At 41.0% G+C, this 16701-nt stretch overlaps 1 protein-coding gene across 8 annotated transcripts in view; it reads left to right on the forward strand.

Moving 5' to 3' along the window:
- Nucleotides 1-14176, forward strand: part of TTBK2 (tau tubulin kinase 2) — a 168436-nt gene extending 154260 nt beyond the window's left edge. For all 8 annotated transcript variants that reach the window (XM_033190394.1, XM_033190392.1, XM_033190395.1 and 5 more), the window contains 2 exons: nucleotides 4941-6211; nucleotides 8486-14176. In XM_033190394.1, the coding sequence (XP_033046285.1) occupies nucleotides 4941-6211; nucleotides 8486-8948 (1734 nt within the window). In that variant the 3' untranslated portion in view covers nucleotides 8949-14176. The remainder of the gene's footprint in view (nucleotides 1-4940; nucleotides 6212-8485) is intronic.
- Nucleotides 14177-16701: the final 2525 nt, after the last annotated feature.

Consider the following 16701-nt stretch of genomic DNA (forward strand, 5'->3'; position numbering starts at 1 on the left):
TTTTGGGCCTTGCATTTAGGTCTTTAATCCATTTTGAGCTGATTTTTATATAAGGTGAGAGATGGGAGTCTTAGTTTCATTGTTCTGCATGTGGGTATCCAGTTTTCCCAGCATCATTTATTGAAGAGACTGTTCTTTCCCCAGTGAATGCTGTGATGCCTTTGTCAAAACTCAGTTGGCTGTAGATAAATGGGTCTATTTCTGGATTCTCTGTTCTGTTCTGTTCTGTTGGTCTGTGTGTCTATTTTTATGCCAGTACCATGCTGTTTTGGTTACTATAGCTTTGTAGTATAATTTGAAATTAGGTAGTGTTATACCTCCAGCTTTTGTTTTGTTTTCTTTTGTATTTTTGCTTAGGCTTGCTTTAGCTATTTGGGGTCAGATTGTTTTTCTATTTCTGCAAAAAATATCATTGGTATTTTGATAGGGATTGCATTGAATCTGTAGCACTTCAGGTACTATAGACATTTAAACACTATTAATTTAGCAATATTAATTCTTCCAATACAAGAGCATGATGTCTTTCCATTTTATTGTATATTTTCTTCAATTTCTTTCATCAGTGTCTTCTGGTTTTGCTTGTAGAGATCTTTCACTTCTTTGGTTAAATTTATTCCTGGTTATTTTATTTGTTAAGCAAACAAATAAAATACAGAAAATCTAGTAGATCCTGTAGGTTTTCTTCATTAAAACATTTTATTTTTGTTATTCAAAAGACCTGTCTTCAAGTTCAGAAATTCTGCCTGATCTAGTCTGTTGTTGAAGCTCTCAATTTTATTTTTTATTTCATTCACTGAATTCTTTTTTTTTTTTTTTTTTTTTGAGACTGGGTCTTGCTCTGTCACCCAGGCTGGAGTGCAGTGGCATGATCTCAGCTCATTGCAACCTCTGCCTCATGGTTCAAGCGATTCTCCTGCCTCAGCCTCCTAAGTAGCTGGGATTACAGGCACATACCAACACACCTGGCTAATTTTTTATGTTTTTAGTAGAGATGGGGTTTCACCATGTTGGCCAGACTGGTCTCAAACTCCTGACCTCAAGTGATCTGCCCACTTCAGCCTCCCAAAGTGCTGGGATTACAGGTGTGAGCCACCACACCCAGCCCATTTAATTCTTTAGTGCTAAGATTTGTTTGGTTCTTTTTTATGATATCTATTTGCGCTGAATTTCTCATTGAAATCATGAATTGTTTTTCTGATTTCATTGAATTGTCTTTCTTTATTCTCTTGTATGTCACTGAGTTTCTTTAAAATTATTATTTTTTTTTTCTGGGATTTTGTATATTTCCTTATGATTGGGGTCTTTTACTGGAGAATTATCATTCCTTGGGAGGTGTCATATTTCCTTGCTTTTTCATGTTTGATGTGTCCCTATGTTGATATCTATGCATCTGGTGGAACAGTTGACTCTCCTAATTTTATGGAGTGGGTTTCATAGGGAAAGACTTGGGTCTTGGGGTAGCAGTTAGGTGGGGTGCCTTGGCTTTGATGCTAGGTGGATGCAATAGTGTAGTGTTCATGCAATTTCTTCAGCTGCAACCCATGCTGGTGATGTTTGCAAGTGTCTCTGTGGTCTAAGGTGAGAGAGTTTGTGGCAGTGTTGGCATGGTTTTTCTGAGTGTGGTCTCACCAGGCTGCTTCTCAGGCCAGGGTCTGCATGTACACACAAGTGGGTCAGCTAGTTTCAAGTCTGGCTTACTGGGGTTGGGGCCACAGTGCTGTCACTCTGACCAGAGGCGTGGGCTCATGGCTGCTGGGCTGGTCTGGGAGGCATACCTGCCAGGGGCAGGCTCAGCAGGCTGTTTTTCTCAGGTCCAAGGCACAGGTGTGCAGCCACTCAGCTGGCCTGGGGGTGTATCTGCCAGGAGCTGGCCTGAGCCAGCTGGCCCTAAGTGCTGGCACATACACTGACCTGAGGGTGGGTCAGCTCCTCAGTGGTTTGGAAGCTTCTCCTGCTCAGGGGTGTGTCTGCCCTGTGTGGTACTGCCAGACTGCTTTTCTACCTGGAAGTGTGCATGGCAGGGGTTCGTTTTCCTGCTGGGCAGGACACGAATCACAGCTGATCCTGAGCCCAGGCTCCAAGCAGTCAGGGTCATGACGTTGTAGACACCAGCCACCTGTGTGATCTTGGTGGAATGAAGATGGAGCCCAAGAGCTGGAGAGGTGCAGTGGCTTCTGGCCCCCAGAACAGAGTGTACTCCAGAAGTGGCTCTGGCCTTTGGGTGGCACTAAGCTGTGGCAGCTTGGCTCACAGGGGTGGGCGGGCATGCTCACCTTGTTCTCCTAATCTGGAGCAAAGCAGCTCTGTGAAGTTTTGGCAGCTCTCCAAACTAGGCTCCAGGCTTGCGAGTACTGTGGGTACTCTTGTAGTAAGGATTGTAGGTGTTTGCAGTGGCAGTGAGGGCTGATGAGGCTCTTCTGCTTACCTTTTTCCCACAACAGGAAGTCCCTCCTGACTCCAGCCCAATCTGGGCTTGGGTAACGGGGCAGCAGAGGCTGGGTGCCTCCATTCTGCCTTCTTGGACTTTTTTTTTTCTTTCTTTTTGAGACGGGGTCTCACTCTGTCACCCGGGCTGGAATGCAGTAGCGTGATCTCAGCTCACCACAATCTCCGCCTCATGGGTTCAAGTGATTCTCCTGCTGCAGCCTCCCTATAATCCTGTAGCTGGGATTATAGGCATGCACCACCACGCCTGGCTAATTTTGATTTTTAGTAGAGATGGGGTTTCTCCATGTCGGTCAGGCTGGTCTCGAACTCCTGACCTCAGGTGATCCGCCCATCTCAGTCTCCCAAAGGGCTGGGATTACAGGTGTGTGCCACCGTGCCCGGCCTATAATTTTCAACACTTCTATAAAGTGTTATATGAAGCTGCTTTAGACAAGAGAGATCTATGGTGGAATTTGAATGGCTAAAACTTAACTCCTTAATAGGCCAGGCTGTATTAGGTACCAATAGATTATTCTACTATGTGTATCTCTACTCAATTATTTGTCTTTGTCAACAAACAAAAATGAGAATGTGGAAATTTCATATACCACATTCTTTTCATTTGGAAGAAAGGCTATTCGGAATGGATGTTAAATTTTGCAAAGTTTTTATTATCTTAGTAACATTACAATCCTTGAATGCGAGAAAAATAAAAGGATAATTTATAAGTTAAAATGCAAATGGTAGTTGGTTTGCAGTTCATTGTTTCTCACTAGTGGCTAGTTTGAAACATGGGGTGACTGAAAAATAGTGAGGCTGCTTTACCTGAACTATTAATTAAGACACTAATTTTGGTCAGACTTAGTACTAGGCATTAATAGAACTAAGAAACTGTGAAAGAAATGGAAAATATTGAGATCCTTTTCTAATTCTTTAGGAAGATGTACATGATACAATTACAGAACAGAATAAAGGAAATGATCTGATTAATGCTGTAATGAAATATTTGCGAATTATGAAAATTAAAGATATAAAAGATGCATATGGCTTACTGGCAGATTATTTATTTGGTCCATTTGTAGAGCGCCCCAAGTATGAGAACTGCTTTTATGTCTTTATAGTTTGAGGAACCTATTTGCAGCTACACTTAGAATTAGCTTTCTCTTCTCTATACTCAACTACTGATCCTAGGTTTTCTCCTTTTATTTTGTCAGATAATTTATTGCAGACTCAGTTTCTACGATTTTATTTGAGAGTGTGTAGAACATGTCAGCAGGCTGTACTGTGCTGTGCACAACTTTCAAAATCCTGAAGTCCTATTTATGACTTCTTGATTGTGTTTTTCCTCATTTGTGAATTTGCATTAGTAATAGTACTCTGACTGGGCACACTTGGCTCATATCTGTAATCCCAGCACTTTGGGAGGCCAAGGCAGATGGATCACTTGAGCTCAGGAGTTCGAGACCAGCCTGGGCAACATGGTGATACCCCATCTCTACAAAAAATGCAAAAAGCAGCCAGGTGTGGTGGTGCATGCTGTAGTCCCAGCTACTCAGGAGGCTGAGGTGGGAGGATCACTTGAGCCTGGAAAGCAGAGGTTGCAGTAAGCCAAGATCGCACACTATACTTCAGCCTGGGTGACACGGTGACCCTGTCTCAAAAAAAAAAAAAGGAAAAAATTAGAGAAATCATAAAACATTACTAAATATCTTTGTATGTCTTTACTTGTAGGAAGATGTAATAATCCTAGTATTTAATAGAATTTATGGAAAACAACAAAATGCATGAAAATTTGGAGTTTTTCAGTGAACAATTATTTGCCAGTAATTTTTTCCTATAATCCTGTATCTAGATTCTGGCAGGAAATAGATGGCATACTCAAAGGGACTTGGAGATAATTTAATGTAAGGAATTTTTTACAGATGTATGGGCAGAGTTAAGAGAGCCAATAGGACCAGCAACAGAGGGAGCCATTCCTACCATGAGTCCTGAAAGGGGAGTTGAAGTAGGTGTAAGCAGAACTTGATGAGGGTAGTAGCTGAGAGAGAGGCCACAAGAAGGGAGCTGTGGCCAGGATAGTGGAATGTAGCCGTCACCAGCGCCACAGTCCTCAGCGGGGAAGCAAGGATAATCATTACCCAGCCCTCTCTTTCCTCTAACCCTCTGATTGTCTGTTGGTGCCATCCATTGAGCAGATCTAACCACAAATCAGAAAGCAAGGAAGCCCAGATGGTGCAATCTGTAGAAATTAGACTTCCAGAGCATACAGCACACCAAAGAAGGGGCAGGGATAAACCTACAGGGAGAGACTGTTCTGCACAGATTCTGAGTAGGGTAGCTTAAGTGTTATTCATTGTTATTCAGAATTGTTCATTTTTCATGTAAGTTGGGCAGACCTGGTCAACATCTGTATTCTTCCTATAAATCAGATTTTGAGATGTTAAATCTCACAGCATGCATCTGTATTGATATTTTACATAGTTGCATTTTAATTTTTTCTCCCCCTTCTCCAGATTACAATTCCTAGACCTTCTGTGGCATCTACACAGTCAACTTCAGGAAGCTTTCACTATGGTCAGCAGCCAGAGAAGAAAGATCTTCAGCCCATGGAGCCCACTGTGGAACTTTACTCTCCAAGGGAAAACTCTGGCTTGGCTGTGACAGAGGGTGAACCTCCTAGTGGAGGAAGCAGAACAGATTTGGGGCTTCAGATAGATCACATTGGTCATGACGTGTTACCCAACATTAGAGAAAGTAACAAATCTCAAGACCTGGGACCAAAAGAACTTCCTGATCGTACCAGACTGGTTGTGAGAGAATTTGAAAATCTCCCTGGGGAAACTGAAGAGAAAAGCATCCTTTTAGAGTCAGATGATGAAGATGAGAAGTTAAGTAGAGGGCAGCATTGTATTGAGATCTCCTCTCTCCCAGGAGATTTGGTAATTGTGGAAAAGGATCACTCAGCTACTACTGAACCTCTTAATGTGACAAAAACACAGACTTTTAGTGTGGTGCCAAATCAAGACAAAAATAATGAGATAATGAAGCTTCTGACAGTTGGAACTTCAGAAATTTCTCCCAGAGACATTGACCCACATGTTGAAGGTCAGATAGGCCAGGTGGCAGAAACACAAAAAAATAAGGTATCTAAGGATGATGACGTCATGAGTGAAGACTTGCCGGGTCATCAAGGAGACCTCTCTACTTTTTTGCACCAAGAGGGTAAGAGAGAGAAAATTGCCCCTAGAAATGGAGAACTATTTCATTGTGTTTCAGAGAATGAACATGGTGCCCCAAACCAGAAGGATATGGTTAGGTCATCCTTTGTAACTAGACACAGCCGAATCCCTGTTTTGGCACAAGAGATCGACTCAACTTTGGAATCATCCTCTTCAGTTTCTGCAAAAGAAAAACTCCTCCAAAAGAAAGCTTATCAGCCAGACCTAGTCAAGCTTCTGGTGGAAAAAAGACAATTCAAGTCCTTCCTTGGCGACCTCTCAAGTGCCTCTGATAAATTGCTAGAGGAGAAACTAGCTACTGTTCCTGCTACCTTTTGTGAGGAGGAAGTGCTCACTCCCTTTTCAAGACTGACAGTAGATTCTCACCTGAGTAGGTCAGCTGAAGATAGCTTTCTGTCACCCATCATCTCCCAGTCTAGAAAGAGCAAAATTCCAAGGCCAGTTTCATGGGTCAACACAGATCAAGTCAATAGCTCAACTTCATCTCAGTTCTTTCCTCGGCCACCACCAGGAAAGCCACCCACGAGGCCTGGAGTAGAAGCCAGGTAATGCTGTGTGCTCTCCCTGTGTTAAGTGTGTAACACCATTTCTATATCTGCTTTGTTGTACTCCACCAATGGCATCGTTTCTGTGTTACCCTCTTCTCAGTATCTTTCTTTCCTGCCTTTCCCAGGTCTTACAGCCTAGTGCAGTGGAAGTAATCAGATTGATCCAGGTTAATCATTTTATTTTTTCCAATTTATTGTGGTAAAATACACATAAAATTTAGCATCTTGACTTTTTTGTTTGTTTTTGAGACAGAATCTCACTCTGTCACGCAGGCTGGAGTGGAGTGGCTCAATCTCAGCTCACTGCAGCCTCTGCCTCCCCGGTTCAAGAGATTCTCTCGTGCCTCAGCCACCTGAGTAGCTAGGATTACAGGCACCTGCCACCACATCAGGCTAATTTTTTTTTTTTTTTTTTAAACTAGAGACAGGGTTTCGCTATGTTGGGCAGGCTGGTCTCAAACTCCTGGCCCCAAGTGAACCACCTGCCTTGGCCTCCCAAAGTGCTGAGATTACAGGCTTGAGCCACTGTGCCCGGCTATGTCTTTTTCAAGTGTACAGTTCAGTGGTATTAAGTACATTCACATTGTTGTGTTACACTTAAGTTCTAAAGTTATAACATTGATTTGGATTTATATGAGCTTAACTTCAATATCATGCAATAACTCTGCTCCTTTCAGTCTCCATCTCCACTCCTTTCAGTTGTTGATGTTACAGAATTACATCTTTATACATTGTGTGTTCAAACACATAAACTAATACTTTTTAAAATGCATTAATCTCTTAAATTATGTAAAAAAATGTGGAGTTACAAACCAATGTTAGAAAAAGAAAGTATTGGTCTCCTAAATAATGCAGAAAACAAAAAGTGGAGTTATAGACTTCTTACAAAACTACTAGCTTTTATAATTGTCCATGTGTTTGCCTTTATTAAGATCTTTATTTCTTCATATGGCTTCAAGTTCCTGTGTGGCGTCCTTTCATTTCAACCTACAGGACTCCCTCTAGCATTTCTTGCAAGGCAGGTCTGGTGGTAACAAACTCCCTTAGCTTTTATTTGAGAATGTCTTAATTTCTCCCTCATTTTTGAAGGACAGTTTTGCCAGATACAAGATTCTTAGTTGACAGTTCTTGTAGCATTTTAAAAGAAGTACTTTAAAGTACTAAAGTACTTCCAGCCTCCAGTGTTTCTGGTGAGAAGTGTTCTGATAATATTTTTGAGAATCTCAAGATTCTCTGTCTTTGTCTTTCGACAGTTTGATTATAATGTGTCTCATTGTGGGTCTCTGAGTTCATCCTACTTCGAGTTTGTTGAACTTCTGGGATGTTGTATATTCATGTCTCTTATGACTTTGGGGAGTCTGCAGCCATTTTTTTTTAAGTATTCTCTTTGCCTCTTACTCTCTTCTTCTTCTGGAACTCCCACAGTGTGCATGCAGGTCTGCTTGATGGCCCCACAGGCCCTTTACTCTCTGTTTACTTTTCTTTACTCCTTTTTTTTTTTGTACCTCAGACTCAATACTTTCCATTGTCCTGTCTTCAAGTTTGCTGATTTTTTTCTTCTGCCTGCTCAAATCTGCTTTTGAATTCCTCTAGTGAATTTTTTATTTTAGTGATTGTACTTTTCAGTTCCAATTTTTTTTTGGTTCTTGTTAGGTTTTCTGTCTCTTATTGATATTTCCATTTTTTTCACACGTTTTCTTGACTTTCTCTGTGTCTTTCTTTAGTTCTTCGAGCATCCTGAAGACAGTTGTTTCAAAATCTTTGTCTAGTAGATTTGCCATCAGGTCTTTTTCAGCTACAGTTTCTGTTGATTTTTTTTTCCTTTGAATGGACCATGCCTTCCTGTTTCTGTGTATTTTTTTGGTTGAAAATTGGATATTTGAATCTAATAATGTGGTAACTCTGAAAATAAAAATTTCCCCTTTCCTCGGGATTTGCTGGGGGTTGTTTTTGTTTCTTTTTGTTTTTGAGACAGGGTCTCACTCTGTCACCAAGGCTGGAGTGCAGTGGAATAATCATGACTCATTGCAGCCTCTAATTCCTGGGCTCAAGTGATCCTCCTGCCTCAGCCTCCTGAGTAGCTGGAACTACAGGTGCATGCTGGCACACCTAGCTAATTTGTTTGTTTTTTGATGGTTGTAGACGGTCTCTGTGCTGAGGACCACCCTGAGATGTAAACCTAAGGTCTCAGACCTTTTCTAAGCCTGTATTTTTTTTCTGGCTAAGCATAATAAGAGAAATATAAAAATATATTTTCTCTGTTCTTTTAAGGCTACGCAGATATAAAGTCCTAGGGAGTAGTAACTCCGACTCAGACCTTTTCTCCCGCCTGGCCCAAATTCTTCAAAATGGATCTCAGAAACCCCGGAGCACTACTCAGTCCAAGAGTCCAGCATCTCCTCACAATCCAAAAACACCACCCAAGAGTCCAGTTGTCCCTCGCAGGAGTCCCAGTGCCTCTCCTCGAAGCTCATCCTTGCCTCGCACGTCTAGTTCCTCACCATCTAGGGCTGGACGGCCCCACCATGACCAGAGGAGTTCATCCCCACATCTGGGGAGAAGCAAGTCACCTCCCAGCCACTCAGGATCTTCCTCCTCCAGGAGGTCCTGCCAACAGGAGCATTGCAAACCCAGCAAGAATGGCCTGAAAGGATCCGGCAGCCTTCACCACCACTCAGCCAGCACTAAAACCCCCCCAGGGAAGAGTAAGCCGGCCAGTAAACTCAGCAGATAGGAGCCAGGCTGCATCTCTTTGAAAGGTGTGAGATCTTCCTCCTAAACCTGATGCATGTGTGTCCCTGTACTGTCTACTTAAAAAAATCAGTGTTGATCTTCTCTTGCAAAAGAAAGTAACGTGATCAATTATTTATAAGAAGACATAAATACATGATAAGGAATTACCTAAGGCAGGCAGCAAGCAGAGTAGGCATCAATGTCTTTGTACAAGAAGGAGAAACAGAGCAAAACTCCAAGGGGGAGAAACTCATGAAAATGAGCTCTCATTTTTTAAGCTGCCTTTGAAACAAAAGAGTTGAGGATAGGAGACAGAATTGAATTGGGGGGGGGGTTGCCTCATTTTTTTAAGCCTCAACTGAAAGATTATATAGCAAAAGTGAAACTTCTTGTTTGATATTTTCATTCAAAACTTTCCCACCCTGGAGAGTCATGGATCAGATATTAGATTTTGTAAGAAGTCTGTTGTCAGGGAGCCAGTACTCATGTATATTTGGCTTGTGTGTTTATTTCGTGTATTGAGAATGAACACCTTTACTTTGCCTCATTCCTAGTACCCACCCTGGAGTTCAGATTTTTTTTTTTAAAGTTTAGTAGGTCTCATCTGATTCAATCTCTCTGCTTTTATTTTATGGTCCTAGTTGTACTATCAAATCCAATTACTTTTTTTCAGGTCCCTGATTTTTTTTTTTTTATTTTTTTTAGAGCAACAGGTCTTAACTGACTACATTTTTATTATGAAAAATAAGAAACTTAGGTAAAGGAAAGAAAAGTCTAACTAGAGCTACTTTGCAGGCTTTAGTGTTTAGGGAGAGAGAGAAATTGTGGGGTAATGGCCTTCAAGATAGAAGATGCCCCTTCCTCCCTGTTAAGTGTCCTCCTTTAGAAACTTGAGAAGGAAAACTGACCAGAGTGAACTGCTTCCTTAAGTCTTCTGGGTTCCAGCTGTTTGTGGCATCAGCCTCCAAGATGATACAAGGGAAGCACAATGCTTTGGAATGTGACCTGAGATGTAGAAATCAATTAGATATATTATTGAGGCTTAGAATCCTCAAACTTTGTATTTTATACAGTTAGCCAATAAGGAATTAATATCTGGGGAAATAAATTTAGGCTAAATATTTCTTTTTTAATGTTTTATTACCTGCTTCTCCTGTGTTTTAGTTCAGTATTTGGGCTTCTTGGCCTGATTTTCATATAATCTCAATTCATGAAGCTGTAAAGAGGAAGATACTTGTTCTAATCTCACTCTTCTAATAGGAATCAGGCAAAATGAAAGTCTACCAGACTTTTAAAATGGGCTCTTTTATACTCTCTAGGTGTTTTGTGTTGTAAAGACCTTATTAAGGTCAGGTAAATTGGTCTGCTTGCTGTTGAAATTTGCCTTCTAGCAAACATCTGTGCTTTCTGTTTGACCTTGTGTTTGCTGCCAAACCTAATGCAGTTGAATTGGGAAACAAAAAAAAAGAAAGAATTTCCTCCCCAAGTGAACATCTTCTAATGCTGCATCAAAGCTGCCCTGAAGCTGCACTGAACTTCTCTTGTTCTCTTTATCTGTGTTGAGCTTTTTAAAAAAACAAACTCAAAACACTATTGAGGCATATAACGTCTCTTATAAGAAATGTAGCATAGCGTGGAGTCTTAATTTCTCTCCAGTTTCAAACACTACAGAGGAATGCAGTAGATAAGACATATTTGCTGTTTATCTAAAGCAACTGTAATATTGGAAGACCAGTCCTTCTGTATTATATTGTATAATAGTTGCTATAACACTACTTGCATGTCTTCATGGTAAATTATATAAATATTTATAAATATATAGAGAGACATATCCTTATATAGACTCATTCTTTGTCATTCTCCATTTGTAATTTTGAGATCACAGATGGCGAAATTCCTTTTCTATTGTGTGCCTCATGTATACTTGGGCCTTGCCTATCTTCATTTTCTGAAAATATGTTCTTGGCATGTGACACCTCAGAGTCTTCTTGCCTTCCCTGTGTACAATGCAAGGGTTGGCAGTATTTAACAAGCCAAGATAGGTTATTTAATTTAATTTTCATTTCAAAAAGATTTTAATAGGGAAAAACTTACGGGGACATGCTTGTAATACTGGTTCAAAGATTTGTCACGTTAATCACATAGTTCTCTCCTTACAGTTACAGTGGATAAACTGGGATGATAATGATGAGTCTGACAGATTTTAAAAACATTTCTTAAAAATTGCCATTCTACTTTCCTCTTTTCATCTCATTTTTTTTGCAGGGGGTTGGGGGAATAATGAAGAAATTATCATATTTCTGTTGCATTAGCTAAACTGTGCTAAAAGTAGCTAGCTTTAAATCCCGACCGCTTTAGTCAGAAATATGCTAGTAGTAATCACTGGAAAAGCTGATGAGGCTACAACTGTGGCATGTGTGTGAGATTTTACTTCTTATTGGCATTTCTCTGCCGGCGGTTGGAACTGACAGTGATGGGAATGTGGCAACTGAATGTTTTCTCTCTCTCGGTTCCTTCCATTTTTATCTCAGCTTTTCCAGTGTGTTGTCCCCTTTTCTAAATGGCATTGATGAACTCATCAAGACCCAGAGATAAACAGTCTCATCGTGTAAGAATATTTTATTTTGCATGTAGAGGAAAGAATTAACCAAAGATGTTTCTGCTCTGATACTTTCTAAAGAAAACAGACTAATTATATCATAGGTGGTATCAGTAGGTCCACTTATAAGTACCATCCTATGTAGAGATTTACTTTTTGGTTTTTACAAGCATAGTTTGTGCTTTTAGATGTCTGTCAGGAGAAAAATAGAAGTTGGCAGCCCTGAGCAAGCACCTGTGACGCAGGGATTTTTATTTTTGTTTTAAAGTATGATACAGAGAATGGGGTTTTTGGTTTGATTCGGTTTGGTTGTGTTTTTTAGTTCTTTATTTTTTATTTGGGGGTTCTCTTAGTGATGGCATATTTCCGGTTTCAGTGACATAGATCAAGTAATTTTAAACTGATTTGGTTATTCTACCTAAGATGAGGGACATGGCTGTTAAGGTCAAGCCAAACTATGCTAAAAGTAGTATAGGGCAGCAGTTAAAACTATCTTTTGAAAATCAAGTATTGCCTGGTTTCTTCTGTCACAATAGAATAGCTGGTTACCTAATCAGTCACGGTTGCCCTCGCCTTCCCTTGTTAGTCCCTGGAAGTACTTGAGTAGAACAGAAGGTAGAATTAGCAACAGCTCAATCACTTTAGGTAGCATTTCTCCTGAATTCTGCTGCCAAATCCCCAGGTCTATGGATTGGTTGAAATAGTAAAATCATACATTGTGATTTCTTGCACAGCATAGAGGCATTTAATTTTAGTGGATAATGAACAAAGAAGGAAAACTGGGTCATACAAAATTTAACCTTAAAACACAGATGATAAATGTCTTTAAATGTTAAGCCCTAGGCAGACAGGTACTCTCATTCTTAACTCTGGTATGCAAGCTGGCCTTGCTGACAGTGGCACAGTTACATTAACTGTTTTCTAAGTTGCATGTTGTGACGTGAATGTTTTTTGTAGAAGTTGCCAAGTTAATCGAGTCCTACATAAGTAGCAAAATGGTAATTGACACCCACTGTAGTCATTACTCCTCGCTTTATATTATTTGCTTTCAAACACTAAAGCCTCGGCTGCTAATTCGGCACTTAGGTGTGCAGCGTCTCCTTCTCTTGACTCCCAGCCATGATGGGAACTTGAGGTTCTTCAGCATCATCAGCGATTCCTTCCAGACCACATATTTTGTATGCTAATATTTCTGTAGTTGCATTCAGTCTACAAGGAGAAAGTGTACATCGGTGCATGTTTTATAAACTCAGACACAGATAGCTAAAACCATAGTTAGTTTTTCTATACCCAAGAGCTTTGAATTAAGAACAGACGCTTTATTTTTCCCAAGAGCAGACAATTCTACATTCTAACATAACATTAGGAATTGGTGATAGGAGAAGCAGAATTCAGAACGATTTAGTGAGACTCAGGGAAAAAATGCATTTTCCCCTGGCTGTTTGAAAATTTATTTATTTGTAGATAAGTCTAGATTTAGTCTTGGAGATCAAAGTTTTTTATATGTTAAAAACATATTCCTTTATATTGATCAAACCATGGCATATGTTAGACCTCTGTCATGTTTATATATTTTGGAATTAAGTTGTTTGCATTCACTTTCAAAATCTGCCCATTTCTGTTTATGTGCACTTACTGCAGATGTGTGGGGACTTTGCCTCAGGGGAGAGGTACTTTAGCACCTGTGTCACTGAGGGGATGGAGTGGTTGACAAGTACTGTTGCGCTGTGTAACTTGGGGTTTGGCTCTGTAGACAATATATTAGCAGAATGATACCACACGAAAGTATTACAGGATTAAGGCATGTAACTTCTATGGTAGTCCTTATGTATCAGCATATACCCAAGTTCAGAAACCCCAGGTGCATTTTTAGACCTTTACTTAGAGAACTAAAGGCAGTGCCAACCATCAGCCCATATGGGGAGATGAATGCATGAAAACCCTAAGAGGGTGTTGGGACATCCTACTTCCCTGTCCTCGCCCAGTGGAACTCTGGTGTGTGACTTGAGGATAAGGAAGTAGAATGGAAACTTAGCCTGTCATTGAGTATTCTCAATATTTTGGCCTTCCCTCTGGAATTATGAGAAGTTTAACAAAGTCTCAGGAACCTTCCGAGTCCATTACCCACACTGCTAGAAAAACTGTAGGAGGCACATGGGGAATTCCTATAGTTCTTAGGTAAGCCCAAGACACGGCACAGGGATCCCTCGCCACATAAAGGGGAGTCTGGATGCTGCACGCCGCAATTCTGAGAAATACCTGACTGAACATGGAATTATGACAGTAAAGTTTTGGCCCTTTAGTTTTCTAGAGCAGCTCACAGAAATTTTAAAAAGTGGCCGGGCGCGGTGGCTCAAGCCTGTAATCCCAGCACTTTGGGAGGCCGAGACGGGCGGATCACGAGGTCAGGAGATCGAGACCATCCTGGCTAACACGGTGAAACCCTGTCTCTACTAAAAAACACAAAAAACTAGCCGGGCGAGGTGGCGGGCGCCTGTAGTCCCAGCTACTCGGGAGGCTGAGGCAGGAGAATGGCGTGAACCCGGCAGGCGGAGCTTGCAGTGAGCTGAGATCCGGCCACTGCACTCCAGCCTGGGCGGCAGAGCGAGACTCCGTCTCAAAAAAAAAAAGAAAAAAAAAGAAAGAAATTTTAAAAAGTAAAAGAAGGCCAGGCGCAGTGGCTCAACGCCTGTAATCCCAGCACTTTGGGAGGCTGAGGTGGGCAGATCACGAGGTGAGGAGATCGAGACCATCCTGGCTAACAGGGTGAAACCCCGTCTCTACTGAAAATACAAAAAATTAGCCAGGCGTGGTGGCGGGCGCCCATAGTCCCAGCTACTCGGGAGGGTGAGGCAGGAGAATCGCTTGAACCCGGGAGGCGGAGGATTACAGTGAGCCAAGATCACATCACTGCACTCCAGCCTGGGCGACAGAGCAAGACTCTGTCTCAAAAAAAAAAAAAACAAAAAAGTAAAACAAAAATAAAGTTTATGCCCATTAAGACGTCTTCTAATTCAGTTGTGATTGTCTGCTTCTACTTAAAAAAAATGTAAGCTTAATGTTTATTCCCTTTCAGCAAATTTGGATCAGAAAATTAAAGTATGTGACAAGATCAGGTCACCTTGAATTTCCACACAATCTCAAGACACTGCATAGCAAAAAAGTAACATGACTCAGTAATGACTAGCGTATTGCCTTAGACTTTGCTGGATCTTTGGTCTTAAGGTAACATGTAAAAGTAGTGGAGTCTTTCCTTTCATGGCCCTGTGCAACGTAACGGTTTTCTGCCTCCTCTTCAGCGGGGAGCGTTAGTGGTAGTATGGGCACAGAACGTGTGTACACTGGCGATGCTGACCATGCCTCCCAGGTACCCTGGCTCTGGGTTCCTTGACCTGGGGAACAAGATTGGATGAGGCAGATCTTTGAGCCCATGTGACTATAGAATTTGCTGATGACATAATTTTACAATTACAATGGATAGGAATTTGACCTCTCTTTTTATTAGTTTAATATTATTTATGTACATAAGTGTTCACTCACCTAATTAAAAACATTGAGTAAACCAAGTTTTTATATAGACTACCCTTGCCATAGAATGCTCTTTTTCTCTAATAATATGCAGTTTAAATCCTGAGGAATCCATGCGCAGCATTTCACCACATCTGGACTCTGGGCATTCTTCACTCGCCTACAAGGGGTAGACAAGGCTACCAGAACTTGAATTTGGCTTATCGTAGGGAGCTACCCAGGAAGGGGAAAGCCCTTGGGACTTTTTCCAAAACAATCTTCTCTTTGAACTATTCATCAGACAGAGTAGTCCACTGAGGTGAAAAAGCTTTCGGAAATACAAAGGTGGGAAGATAAAGGTAACACTGGCCCTCTTGGGGCTTTGAAATTGGATTGGGTGGACTGAATAAACACAGCCTAGATGACCTGGGCTTGTGCCTCGCTTACTTCTCCCTGATACATAGTTCCTGGTCCACCTTCTGACCCTTTTTCTAAAATAGCCAGTGTCTATTTCACTAGGCCATTTACTTACAAGTTCCCAACTTTTAGGAAAAAAAGAGGGAGGAGGGAGAATCTAGTTTTGAATTAGATATACATCTTAGAAGTAATGAGCTATATTGGCAGCTGTTAAATCAGTTTCAGCCACAAACCAGAATTCTTTCTTGTTGAACAAGACCAATGAGTTAGGTGACTTTAATAATTCCACTTTTCTCTCCCTCTCTTCTCCTCTTCCTGAAATCAGAGAGATGAGAAACTACTCTTTGAAATACCTCCAGAGGTGTTTCATTGTGTTCCTTTCCCTCCAAGCAGCTCCCTTTATACGATTTTGCTCAGGCAACCAAGGACAGAGTATTGGCAGAAACCTGGAGTGCTTTTGTATAGGCCACCTGTACAGAAAAGTGTAATTATTTATTTAATTTTCCCATTTGTATCATATTAAAGCTTTGTACAGTGTTTTAAGTTCTGTTTTAAAATTATTTTGTATTTTATTTTTATAACCTAGTAATAAAATATTCATTCCGCATGCAAAATCTAGTTCTATTTGTGTGATGGTCTGGATTTCAAAAGTGGAAAATATTATTTTTCTAATTTAATAAAGTTATTGAATACACCAGATGTTACAAGATCAACTGGGAGGAGACAGTGTTACTGTAAATGCAGTACCACATCTAGAAGTTCCCTAGAAAAAGCAGCCCAGGACTGAATAGAAACTAGGTGTTCAGTGTCCCTGCAAGGTGAAAACCAGGGTGCAAGGATGTTAGGAGATGTTTTCCTCCAATAAAATTAAAATATTAAAAACTCCTTTTTAGTCCATTATTCTGTCTGGCTGGAGGTACTTTTTCCTTCTCCATAGGAAATACCCCTTCTACCACTAGAGAGGTTCCTGCACCCCCACCTCGTCTTTCCACCTTTAACCTTGCTTTGAACCAGAGGAACTCTCAGGAGGCATTCACAAGGGCACTGCCTCACCCCTCCTAGGTTGGTTTGACCTGGAATGTTAGTGCCATCTGTTTTTCTCCGCCTGGATTCCCTTGCTTGATTTCTCACTAAACAGCAACCTCCAAAATGCTCTCTCAGGTTGTTTTGTTTTGTTTTTGAGATGGAGTCTCACTCTGTCACCCAGGCTGGAGTGCAGTGGCATGATCTT

The sequence above is a fragment of the Trachypithecus francoisi genome, unplaced genomic scaffold, assembly GCF_009764315.1.
Source record: "Trachypithecus francoisi isolate TF-2019V2 unplaced genomic scaffold, Tfra_2.0 Lachesis_group3, whole genome shotgun sequence".
In the NCBI taxonomy this organism is placed as follows: domain Eukaryota; kingdom Metazoa; phylum Chordata; class Mammalia; order Primates; family Cercopithecidae; genus Trachypithecus; species Trachypithecus francoisi.